General features: G+C 65.2%; 1 protein-coding gene across 1 annotated transcript in view; it reads left to right on the top strand.

Annotated features, from left to right (window-relative positions):
* Positions 1–12,096, top strand: part of LOC134509551 (copine-5-like) — a gene marked incomplete at its 3' end in the record, with an annotated part of 19,191 nt that extends 7,095 nt beyond the window's left edge. Inside the window, 17 exon segments of the mRNA XM_063322094.1 lie at positions 401–504; positions 1,694–1,733; positions 1,853–1,929; positions 2,259–2,322; positions 2,463–2,532; positions 2,847–2,943; positions 4,615–4,719; positions 6,099–6,140; positions 6,257–6,332; positions 8,453–8,506; positions 8,601–8,661; positions 9,516–9,563; positions 9,689–9,844; positions 9,847–9,869; positions 10,874–10,973; positions 10,976–11,000; positions 11,994–12,096. Coding sequence (XP_063178164.1) covers positions 401–504; positions 1,694–1,733; positions 1,853–1,929; positions 2,259–2,322; positions 2,463–2,532; positions 2,847–2,943; positions 4,615–4,719; positions 6,099–6,140; positions 6,257–6,332; positions 8,453–8,506; positions 8,601–8,661; positions 9,516–9,563; positions 9,689–9,844; positions 9,847–9,869; positions 10,874–10,973; positions 10,976–11,000; positions 11,994–12,096 — 1,245 coding nt within the window.
* Between the last annotated feature and the right edge of the window lie 396 nt (positions 12,097–12,492).

Genomic DNA, 12,492 nt, shown 5'->3' on the forward strand with positions numbered 1-12,492 from the left:
CCTGTGTCCCCATACCCATAACCCCATGTCCCCGTGTCCCCTGTGTCCCCGTGTCCCTCTGTCCCCATGTCCCTCTGTCCCCATACCTGTGTCCCCATGTTCCCCATGTCTCCACTTCCCTGTGTCCCCCGTGTCCCCATGTCCCTCTGTCCCCATACTTGTGTCCCCATGTTCCCCATGTCCCTATACCCATGTCCCTGTGCCCCCATGGCCCCCGTGTCCCCACATCCCTGTGTCCCCCATGTCCCCGTGTCCCTGTGTCCCCATACCCATGTCCCCATACTCCTCTGTCTCCAAACCCATGTTCCCCATGTCCCTATACTCGTGTCCCTGTGTCCCCGTGTCCCCCGTGTCCCCATGTCCCCGTGTCCCCATGTCCCCCTGTCCCCCTGTCCCCTAGTTCGGCCGGACCGAGGTCATCGACAACTCCCTGAACCCCGACTTTCTGCGCAAGTTCGTCCTCGACTACTTCTTCGAGGAGAAGCAGAACCTCCGCTTCGACCTGTGAGTGTCCCCCCGCCGTCCCCCCCGCCGTCCCCTCCCCCTCCGCCCGCGCCCGGGGGTGACAGCCGCCCCGCTGGCGCCTGGCCCTGTCCCAGGCATGTCCTTGTCACTACCCAGTCCCTCTCCCCCTCCCTGCTCTGTCCCCATCCCTGTGCCGTCACCATCCCTGTCCCCATCCCATCTCTGTCCCCATCGCTGGCCCTGTCCCTGCCCCCATCCCCGTCCCTGCCCCCATCCCTGTCCCCATCCCTGTCCCCATCCCATCTCCAGCCCCATAAATGTCCCTGACCCATCCCAGTCCCCATCCCATCTCCGTCCCCGTCCCCATCCCTGTCCATCTTTCTTCCTATATGTCCCCATCCCTGTCCCCATCCCCATCCCTGTCCCCAGCCCCATCCCTGTCCCCATCCTGTCCCATCTTTGTTCCTATATGTCCCCATCCCCATCGCCGTCCCCATCCCATCCCTGTCCCCATCCCTGTCCCCATCCCATCTCCATCCCATCCCTGTCCCCATCCCTGTCCTATACCATCCCCGTCCCCATCCCCATCCTTGTCCCCATCCTGTCCCATCTTTGTTCCTATATGTCCCCATCCCATCCCTGTCCCCATCCCATCCCTGTCCCCATCTCTGTCCCCATCCCATCTCCATCCCATCCCTGTCCCCATCCCTGTCCCATCCCATCCCTGTCCCCATCCCTGTCCCCACCCCTTCTCCATCCCATCCCTGTCCCCATCCTGTCCCATCTTTGTTCCTATATGTCCCTATCCCCATCCCTGTCCCCATCCCATCCCCATCCCATCCCTGTCCCCATCCCTGTCCCCACCCCTTCTCCATCCCACCCCTGTCCCCATCCTGTCCCGTCTTTGTTCCTCTATGTCCCTGTCCCATCCCTGTCCTTGTCCCCATCCCTGTCCCCATCCCATCCCCATCCCAGTCCCCATCCCTGTCCCCATCCCATCTCCATCCCATCCCTGTCCCCATCCTGTCCCATCCCATCCCCGTGCCCATCCCTGTGCCATCCCTGTCCTATACCATCCCCGTCCCCATCCCCGTCCCTATCCCTGTCCCCATCCCTGTTCCATCCCATCCCACCCCATCCCCATCCCCATCCCGTCCCTGTCCCCAAGGCCACCCCATCCCCGCTCCCGTCCCCGCTGCCCCATCCACGGGTCCCCTCCTGTCCCCAGGTACGACGTCGACTCCAAGAGCCCCGACCTCTCCAAACACGTAAGTGCGGGGCTGGCACCGCTGCCTGTCCCGTGTCCCCCCCCGCCACGTCCCCCGTCCCCCGCCACCGCTGGGCTGGGGCCGGGGCCGGTGACAGCCCCCGGTGACACCGTGGGCAGGATTTCCTCGGCCAGGCCTTCTGCACCCTGGGGGAGATCGTGGGCTCGGCCGGCAGCCGCCTGGAGAAGCCCCTGACGTGAGTGTGTGTCCCCCCCCACACACACCCCCCCCATTGTCACCCTGCCTCAGTGTCCCCCGGGGCTGGCTGTCCCCGTGTCCCCCCCATCCCCGGCCTTGGCGGGGCGCCCGGCTCCTTATCCGGGGTGTCCGGGATGGACACCAGCCCCCGGCGCCGACAGCTCCGGCTCCGGGCTGCCCCGGTTCCCCCCCCCGGCCTCAGCCCCTGCCTCAGTTTCCCCATTGGGGGGGGGGGTGGTGGTTACTGGCCTGGCTTTTGGGGTGGGGGTGGTGGTGGGGGGGGTGTCTTTGTCCCTTCTGTCACCCCCCCGCTGTGTGTCCCAGCAGGATGGGGACGGTCACCACGCACGGCCGGGGTAGGAGACCCGCTCCGGCCGTCTCCAACGGGTGAGTTTGGGGGTCCCCACTCCCGGTGAGGGGGGGACGATGACACACATAATCCGGTGACCACGTGTGTGTCCCCCTGGGGACACCCCGGTCACCGTGTGTCGTTCCCCCCCCCGACCCCGTGCTCCCGGCCCTTCCCGGCAGTGGCATCCCCGGAAGAAATGTGGCACCATCATCCTCCTCGCCGAAGAGCTGGGCAACTGCCGGGTGAGCCGTGGCTCCGGGGAAAGGGGGGGGGACACACACACACACAGGTTGGGGACACCTCAGTGCCGTGGTGGTGGTGGTGACGGGGGGCGGGGGGGGGAGCGCTGAGACACTGTCCATTCCCCCCCCACCACCACCCCCAACCTGGAAACCCCCCTGGGCCTTCCTCCCTCCGGGCTGAGGAAGCTGAGGGTCAGGCTGAGAGGCCCCACGGCGTGTCCCGCAGCCCCCCCCCCCAGGATCCTGCACCCCCCCTGTGACTGGGGTGCGGGGACGGTGACACCCCCGCCCTGTCCCTGTGTCCCCCCCTCCCCGCCGCAGGCACGCTGCAGTTCTGCGCCAACAAGCTGGACAAGAAGGATTTTTTCGGCAAATCCGACCCCTTCATGGTCTTCTACCGCAGCAACGAGGACGGGACGTGAGTGACACCCCCCCCACACCCCCCCCCCACACCCCCCCCCGGCGAAGGCGGTGACACCCCCCACCCATGGCGGGACACACACACACGGAGCCCCAGCCATGGGACACCACGGGGACCGTCGATGTCCCCACGGGGCTGGGCTGGGTTTGGGGCTGGGGAGAGGGGCGGGAGGGGGGGGGGGGTCGCCAAAAAAATCCCCCCCTGGTGTCACGGTCCCCATTCTGCACCCTTGGGTGTCACGGTCCCCAAGGTCCCCCTGCTGCAGCCTGGGGCGTCACGGTCCGCGTGCCGCAGCCCTGGGGTTGGCGGTCCCTTGGCTGCCCGCGCTGCACCCCTGGGTGTCACAGTCCCCATGTTGCACCCATGGGTGGTGTTGTCCCCAAGGTCCCCATGTTGCACCCCTGGGTGTCACAATCCCCAAGGTCCCCATGCTGCACCCATGGGTGTCACGGTCCCCAAGGTCCCCATGCTGCACCCAAGGGTGTCACGATCCCCATGTTGCACCCATGGGTGTTGTTGTCCCCAAGGTCCCCATGTTGCACCTCTGGGTGTCACAGTCCCCATGCTCTGCCCATGGGTGTCACGGTCCCCAAGGTCCCCATGCTGCACCCATGGCTGTCACAGTCCCCATACGGCACCCATGGGTGTCACGGTCCCCATGTTGCACCCATGGGTGTCACAGTCCCCAAGGTCCCCATGCTGCACCCTGGGTGTCACAGCCCCCATACTGCACCCATGGGTGTCCTGGTCCCTGGGCTGCACCCCTGGGCATTACCATCCCCAGGGTCCCCACGCTGCACCCCCGGGGTTTATAGTCCCCTGGGTCCCCACGCTGCACCCATGGGTGTCACAGCCCCCACGCTGCACCCCTGGGGTTTATAGTCCCCTGGGTCCCCACGCTGCACCCCTGGGTGCCCTGGTCCCTGTGCTGCACCCTGAGGTGTCGCGGTCCCCATGCTTCACCCCTGGGGTCTATGGTCCCTTGGGTGCCCATGCTGCACCCCCGGTTGTCCTGGTCCCCAGGTCCCCACGCTGCACCCCTGGGGTTTATGGTCCCTTGGGTCCCCACGCTGCACCCATGGGTGTCACAGTCCCCACGCTGCACCCCTGGGGTTTATGGTCCCTTGGGTCCCCACGCTGCGCCCCCGGGTGTCCTGGTCCCCAGGGTCCCCACGCTGCACCCATGGGTGTCACAGTCCCCACGCTGCACCCCTGGGGTTTATAGTCCCCTGGGTCCCCACGCTGCACCCCTGGGTGCCCTGGTCCCTGTGCTGCACCCTGAGGTGTCGCGGTCCCCATGCTTCACCCCTGGGGTCTATGGTCCCTTGGGTGCCCGTGCTGCACCCCCGGGTGTCCTGGTCCCAGGGTCCCCACGCTGCACCCATGGGTGCCACAGTCCCCACGCTGCACCCCTGGGGTTTATGGTCCCTTGGGTCCCCACGCTGCACCCATGGGTGTCACAGTCCCCACGCTGCACCCCTGGGGTTTATGGTCCCTTGGGTCCCCACGCTGCGCCCCCGGTGTCACGATGGCACCCTGCTGACACCCAGGGCTGACGGGGTGGAGGGATTGTTGCCATCAGGGGGGGTGACATCCTTGTCCCTTCTTTGTGTCGTGTGTGTGTGTGTGTGTGTGTGTGTCTCCCCCCCCCGCCCCCCCCCCCCCCAGCTTCACCATCTGCCACAAGACGGAGGTGGTGCGGAACACGCTGAACCCGGTCTGGCAGGCCTTCGCCATCCCGGTGCGCGCCCTCTGCAACGGCGACTACGACCGGTGAGCGCCCGCCGGCTCCTCCAGGGCCTCCAGGGCCGCCATGGCCGGGGGGGGGGCGGGGGGCGGGGGGCGGCCGCTCTGCACCCTCTTCCCACCCTCTCTGTGCTCCCTCCCCGTCACACCCCGCCGGCCTCAGTTTACCCCATCTGGGCAACGGGTTTCATTACCAAGCCGCTGGCCTCAGTTTACCCCACCTGAGCAATGGGTTTCATCGCCATGCCACCAGCCTCAGTTTACCCCACCTGAGCAATGGGTTTCATCGCCATGCCACCAGCCTCAGTTTACCCCATCTGGGCAATGGGTTTCATTACCAATCTGCTGGCCTCAGTTTACCCCACCTGAGCAATGGGTTTCATTACCAATCCACCGGCCTCAGTTTACCCCACTTGAGCAATGGGTTTCATTACAATCCACCGGCCTCAGTTTACCCCACCTGAGCAACGGTTTCATTACCAATCCACCAGCCTCAGTTTACCCCACTTAAGCAATGGGTTTCATTACCAATCCGCTGGCCTCAGTTTACCCCATCAGAGCAATGGGGTTCATTGCCACGCCACCAGCCTCAGTTTACCCCACCTGAGCAATGGGTTTCATCGCCATGCCCACCAGCCTCAGTTTACCCTATCTGGCAATGGATTTCATTACCAATCTGCTGGCCTCAGTTTACCCCACTTGAGCAATGGGTTTCATTACCAATCCACCGGCCTCAGTTTACCCCACCTGAGCAATGGGTTTCATCGCCATGCCACCAGCCTCAGTTTACCCCTTCTGGGCAATGGGTTTCATTACCAATCACCGGCCTCAGTTTACCCCACCTGAGCAACGGGTTTCATTACCAATCCACCGGCCTCAGTTTACCCCACTTGAGCAATGGGTTTCATTACCAATCCGCTGGCCTCAGTTTACCCCATCAGAGCAATGGGGTTCATTGCCACGCCACCAGCCTCAGTTTACCCCACCTAAGCAATGGGTTTCATTACAATCCGCCGGCCTCAGTTTACCCCACCTGAGCAATGGGTTTCACCGCCATGGCAGAGCCATCCTGGCATAGTGCGTGTGCGTGTCCCCCCAAAAAAACCCCCCGATGTCACCGGCTGCGTGTCCTGGCACACTCTCGGCGTCGCGCCGCTGGCTTGGCCCCGTGTCGGACGTTGCTGTGGCAACGGTGGATAAAAATATCCCACGGAAAAAGGCTGAGGAGGAGGAGGAGGAGGAGGAGAGGAGGAGGAAAAGGCCCACGGAGGCGTCAAAACAACCCCCCGGGGAACGGGTGCCGGGGGCGGCCGTGGGGACCCATGGGTGCCCCCAGGGTGGGGGTCCGGGGCTGTGGGGGTGCCGGGGGCCGGTGGTGACCCCCCCCCCCCAACCTTGCCTTGCAGAGCCATCAAGGTGGAGGTGTACGACTGGGACCGCGACGGCAGGTGAGCCGGGGTGGCCCTGGGTGACACCCCCCCACCCCCCCACCCCCACCCCATCCCAGCCCCACACCCCGGGGTGTCGGTGACCCACACCCCGCCCCCCCGGCCTCGCCCCACAGCCACGATTTCATCGGGGAGTTCACCACCAGCTACCGGGAGCTGGCGCGGGGACAAAGCCAGTTCAACGTCTACCAGGTGAGGCCGGGACCGGGGAGCTGCACCCATGGGTGTCACGGTCCCCAAGGGCCCCATACTGCACCCCTGGGTGTCACGGTCCTCATGCTGCACCCATGGGTGTTGTTGTCCCCAAGGTCCCCATGCTGCACCCATGGGTGTCACGGTCCCCATGTTGCACCCATGGATGTTGTTGTCCCCAAGGTCCCCATGCTGCACCCATGGGTGTCACAGTCCCCATGCTCTACCCATGCGTGTCACGGTCCCCAAGGTCCCCATACTGCACCCCTGGGTGTCATGGTCCCCATGCCTGCACCCACGGGTGTCACAGTCCCCAAGGTCCCCATGCTGCACCCATGGGTGTCACGGTCCCCATGTTGCACCCATGGGTGTTGTTGTCCCCAAGGTCCCCATGCTCTATCCATGGGTGTCACGGTCCCCAAGGTCCCCATGCTGCACCCCTGGGTGTCACAGTCCCCATGCTCTACCCATGGGTGTCACGGTCCCCAAGGTCCCCATACTGCACCCTGGGTGTCACGGTCCCCATGCTGCACCCTGGGTGTTTTTGTCCCCAAGGTCCCCATGCTGCACCCATGGGTGTCACGGTCCCCATGTTGCACCCATGGGTGTTGTTGTCCCCAAGGTCCCCATGCTCTATCCATGGGTGTTGTTGTCCCCAAGGTCCCAGTGCTGCACCCATGGGTGTCACAGTTCCCATGCTCTACCCATGGGTGTCACGGTCCCCAAGGTCCCCATGCTGCACCCCTGGGTGTCACGGTCCCCATGCTGCACCCTGGTGTTTTTGTCCCCAAGGTCCCCATGCTGCACCCCTGGGTGTCACGGTCCCCATGTTGAACCCATGGATGTTGTTGTCCCCAAGGTCCCCATGCTGCACCCATGGGTGTCACAGTCCCCATGCTCTACCCATGCGTGTCACGGTCCCCAAGGTCCCCATACTGCACCCCTGGGTGTCATGGTCCCCATGCTGCACCCACGGGTGTCACAGTCCCCAAGGTCCCCATGCTGCACCCATGGGTGTCACGGTCCCATGTTGCACCCATGGGTGTTGTTGTCCCCAAGGTCCCCATGCTCTATCCATGGGTGTCACGGTCCCCCAAGGTCCCCATGCTGCACCCCTGGGTGTCACAGTCCCCATGCTCTACCCATGGGTGTCACGGTCCCCAAGGTCCCCATACTGCACCCTGGGTGTCACGGTCCCCATGCTGCACCCTGGGTGTTTTTGTCCCCAAGGTCCCCATGCTGCACCCATGGGTGTCACGGTCCCCATGTTGCACCCATGGGTGTTGTTGTCCCCAAGGTCCCCATGCTCTATCCATGGGTGTTGTTGTCCCCAAGGTCCCAGTGCTGCACCCATGGGTGTCACAGTTCCCATGCTCTACCCATGGGTGTCACGGTCCCCAAGGTCCCCATGCTGCACCCCTGGGTGTCACGGTCCCCATGCTGCACCCTGGTGTTTTTGTCCCCAAGGTCCCCATGCTGCACCCCTGGGTGTCATGGTCCCCATGTTGCACCCATGGATGTTGTTGTCCCCAAGGTCCCCATGCTGCACCCCTGGGTGTCACAGTCCCCATGCTCTACCCATGGGTGTCACGGTCCCCAAGGTCCCCATACTGCACCCCTGGGTGTCATGGTCCCCATGCTGCACCCATGGGTGTCACAGTCCCCAAGGTCCCCATGCTCTATCCATGGGTGTCACGGTCCCCAAGGTCCCCATGCTGCACCCCTGGGTGTCACGGTCCCCATGCTGCACCCTGGGTGTTTTTGTCCCCAAGGTCCCCATGCTGCACCCATGGGTGTCACGGTCCCCATGTTGCACCCATGGATGTTGTTGTCCCAAGGTCCCCATGCTCTATCCATGGGTGTCACGGTCCCCAAGGTCCCCATGCTGCACCCCTGGGTGTCACAGTCCCCATGCTGCACCCATGGGTGTTGTTGTCCCCAAGGTCCCATGCTGCACCCATGGGTGCCACAGTCCCATCCCCGGGGTGCCTGCCCTGCTCCCCCCAACCCCCCCCCATCTTGCCGCACCGGGGCGTTGTGGTGCCCCCCTCCCCTCCCCCGCCCCCCGGGGGTGCTGCGGCCCCCCCAGGGCAGAGCCCCCCCCTCCGCCCCCCCCCCAGGTGGTGAACCCCCGGAAGAGGCTGAAGAAGAAGAAGTACCTGAACTCGGGGACGGTGAGGACGGGGCGGGGGGGGGGGACACGACACCCCGGGGGGGGGCACAGCTACTGTCCCCCGCTCAGCGCCCCCCCCCACCCCCCCCCGGCAGGTGACACTGCTGTCCTTCGCCGTGGAGTCCGAGCACACCTTCCTGGACTACATCAAGGGGGGGGTGAGACTGGGGGGGGGGGGACGGGGATGGGGGGGGGACGGGCCTCAGTTTCCCCATCCCTACCCCGGGGCTGCAGCTGGGGTTGGGGGGGGGGGGGTTGAGGTGCGGGGGGAGCGGGGCGGGGGGGGGTGTAACGTCAGAGCAGGGGGATTTTGGGGTGCTCTGAGCTGGGGGGGGGGCGGGCAGGGGATGTTGGATGCATCCCGGTCCATGGAGAGGGGGGGGTTGGATGCATCCCAGTCCCTGGGGGGGGGTGGATGTACCCCAGCTCTTGGAGGCGGGGGGTGGGGGGGTGGGGGGGGTGGTGTGTTGGATGCATCCCAGTGCTTGGGGGGGGTTGGATGCATCCCAGTTCTTGGATGGGGGGGTGGGGGGGGTGTATCCCAGTCCTTGGGGGGGTTTGGATTCATCCCAGTCCTTAGTGGGGGGGTTGGATGCATCCCAGTCTTTGGGGGGGGGTTGGATTCATCCCAGTCTTTGGCGGGGGGGGGGGGGGGTTGGATGCATCCCAGTCTTGGGGGGGGGTTGGATGCATCCCAGTCTTTGGCGGGGGGGGGGGGGGGTTGGATGCATCCCAGTCTTTGGGGGGGGGGGGGTTGGATTCATCCCAGTCTTTGGCGGGGGGGGGGGGTTGGATGCATCCCAGTCCTTAGTGGGGGGGTTGGATGCATCCCAGTCCTTGGGGGGGGGGCGGGTTGGATCCATCCCAGTCCTCCGGTGCCGACCCGAGGAGGCCGGGAGGGGGCTGCCCCCCCCGCCATACCCATGGGTCGCACCCTTCATCCCCCCCCCCCCTCCTCCCCCCCCCTAATCCCTAACACCACTTCCCCCCCCCACCCCCCCCCGCCGGCAGGACCCAACTCAACTTCACGGTGGCCATCGACTTCACCGCCTCCAACGGTGAGCGCGGGGCCCCGCGTCGTTCCCCAATTTTAGGGGGGGGTGGGGGGGTGAGGGTCCTCAAATCCTTACTGGAGGGGTGTGCTGGGACTGTCTGAGCCCCCCCCCCCGCCCCCCCCCCGTAGGGAACCCCTCGCAGTCCACCTCGCTGCACTACCTGAGCCCCTACCAGCCCAACGCCTACGCCATGGCGCTCACCGCCCTGGGCGAGATCATCCAGGACTACGACAGCCACAAAATGTTCCCGGCTTTGGGTTTCGGCGCCAAAATCCCCCCGGACGGACGCTCTCCCACGAATTTCCGTTGGTGAGGGGATCCGCCGGCAGCCCATCCCCTTTTCTTCAAGGGGTGGGAGTCCTGGGGGGCGAAAAGGGTGCCCAAGGGTTGGGCATGGCCCTGGTGGCCAAGAAGGCCAATGGCATCCTGGCCAGGGGGGGCATCAAGAGGAGCGTGGCCGGTGGGTGGAGGGAGGTTCATCCCCCCCCCTCGGCTCTGCCCTGGGGAGGCCACAGCTGGAGCACTGGGGCCAGTTCTGGGCTCCCGGGTCAAGAGGGACAGGGAACTGCTGGAGAGGGGACAGCAAAGGGCCACCAAGATGCCGAGGGGGCTGGAACATCTCTCTTATCATAGAATCACGGAACGGTTCAGGTTGGGAGGGACCTTAAAGATCATCTTGTCCCACCCCCCTGCCCTGGGCAGGGACACCTCCCACCAGCCCAGGTTGCTCCAAGCCCCGTCCAACCTGGCCTTGAACCCCTCCAGGATGGGGCAGCCACAGCTTCTCTGGGCAACCTGGGCCAGGGTCCCACCGCCCTCACGGCCAAGAATTGCTTCCTTACGAAGAAAGGCTGAGGGATTTGGGTCTTTTCAGTCTGGAAGAAAGGCAACTGAGGGGGGATCTTATCAACGCTGATAAATACTGAAAGGGGGGGTGTCAGGAGGACGGGGCCAGGCTCTTCTCAGTGGTGCCCGGGGACAGGACAAGGGGCAACGGGCACAAACTTGACCATGGGAAGTTCCATCTCAACATGAGGAGGAACTTCTTCACCCTGAGGGTGGCAGAGCCCTGGCACAGGCTGCCCAGAGAGGTGGGGGAGTCTCCGTCTCTGGAGACATCCCAAACCCGCCTGGACGCGTTCCTGTGCCACCTGCTGTGGGTGACCCTGCTCTGGCCGGGGGTGGGACTGGGTGATCCCCAGAGGTCCCTTCCCACCTTGGCCAGTCTGGGATTCCGTGACGGGGGTCGGGGACATCGTCGGCACCTCAAGGGGGTTTTTTGGGTTTTTTTTTTTCCGCCCCGAGCGCCGCAGAACGGGGACGCGGCCAACCCAGCGTGCAGCGGCATCGAGGGGGTGCTGGAGGCGTACCACCGCAGCCTGCGCAGCGTCCAGCTCTACGGCCCCACCAACTTCGCCCCGTGGTCAACCACGTCGCACGGTAAGGGCTGGGGGGGGGGGGGGGGGGGGCCCAACACACACATAGAAACACACACACACCAACCCGGGATGATGGGGGGGGGGGGGTTGGAGTTGCCCACCCCAGCGTCACTCGGGGGTTGGGTGACACACCGGAGAGACCTGGCCAGGCTGGAGAGGTGGGTGGTGAGGAACCTGATGGAATTCAACCAGGGCAAGCGTCGGGTGCGGCACCCGGGGAGGAATACCCCCCCCCCCCCCCCCCCCCCACACACACACACACACCCCCCAGGACAGGTTGGGGGTGACCCGCTGGAGAGCAGCTCGGTGGAAAGAGACCTGGGGGACGACAAGGGTGCCCGTGGGCCAGCGATGGGCCCTGGTGGCCAAGAAGGCCGATGGCATCCTGGGGGGCATCAAGAGGAGTGTGGCCGGTGGGTGGAGGGAGGTTCATCCCCCCCCCGCTCTGCCCTGGGGAAGCCACAGCTGGAGCACTGGGGCCAGTTCTGGGCTCCCCGGTTCCAAAAGGACGGGGAACTGCTGGAGAGGGGACAGCAAAGGGCCACCAAGATGCTGAGGGGACTGGAACATCTCTCTGATGAAGAAAGGCTGAGGGATTTGGGTCTCTTCAGTCTGGAAAAAAGACAACTGAGGGGGGACCTTATCAACGCTGATAAATACTGAAAGGGGGGTGTCAGGAGGATGGGGCCAGCTCTTCTCAGTGGTGCCCGGGGACAGGACAAGGGGCAACGGGCACAAACTTGCCCATGGGAAGTTCCATCTCAACATGAGGAGGAACTTCTTCACCCTGAGGGTGGCAGAGCCCTGGCACAGGCTGCCCAGAGAGGTGGTGGAGTCTCCGTCTCTGGAGACATCCCAAACCCGCCTGGACGCGTTCCTGTGCCACCTGCTCTGGGTGACCCTGCTCTGGCAGGGGGTGGGACTGGGTGATCCCCAGAGGTCCCTTCCAACCGCCACCAGTGTGGGATTCTGGGATTCCGTGTCCCCCCCCCAGCTCGGCGGCCGAGGTGCTGGATGGGTCGCAGTACTTCGTGCTGCTCATCATCACCGACGGCGTCATCTCGGACATGGCGCAGACCAAGGAGGCCATCGTCAACGTGAGTCCCTGGGGGGGGGTGGGGGGGGATGGACCCCAAAGTGGGTACGAGGATCCAGGGGGATGTGGGCAGGATGGAGCAGAGTATGGGGGGGGACAGAGGGGCAGGATGGATGGGGTATGGCGGACAGGGAGACAGGACTAGAGCAGGATCCAGGGGGATGTGGGGCAGGATGGAGTGGTGTCGGGGAAGATGTGGGGCAGGACGGAGCAGGGTTGGGAGGGGGGATGTGGGGCAGGGTGGAGCAGGATCCAGGAGGCTGTGGGGCAGGATGGATGGGGTATTGGGGACAGGCTAGAGCAGGGTCTGGGGGGGATGTGGGGCAGGATGGAGTGGGGTCGGGGGGGGATGGGACGTGGGGCAGGGTGGAGCAGGATCCAGGGGGATGTGGGGCAG

Source organism: Chroicocephalus ridibundus, unplaced genomic scaffold (genome assembly GCF_963924245.1).
Source record: "Chroicocephalus ridibundus unplaced genomic scaffold, bChrRid1.1 SCAFFOLD_663, whole genome shotgun sequence".
Taxonomy (NCBI): domain Eukaryota; kingdom Metazoa; phylum Chordata; class Aves; order Charadriiformes; family Laridae; genus Chroicocephalus; species Chroicocephalus ridibundus.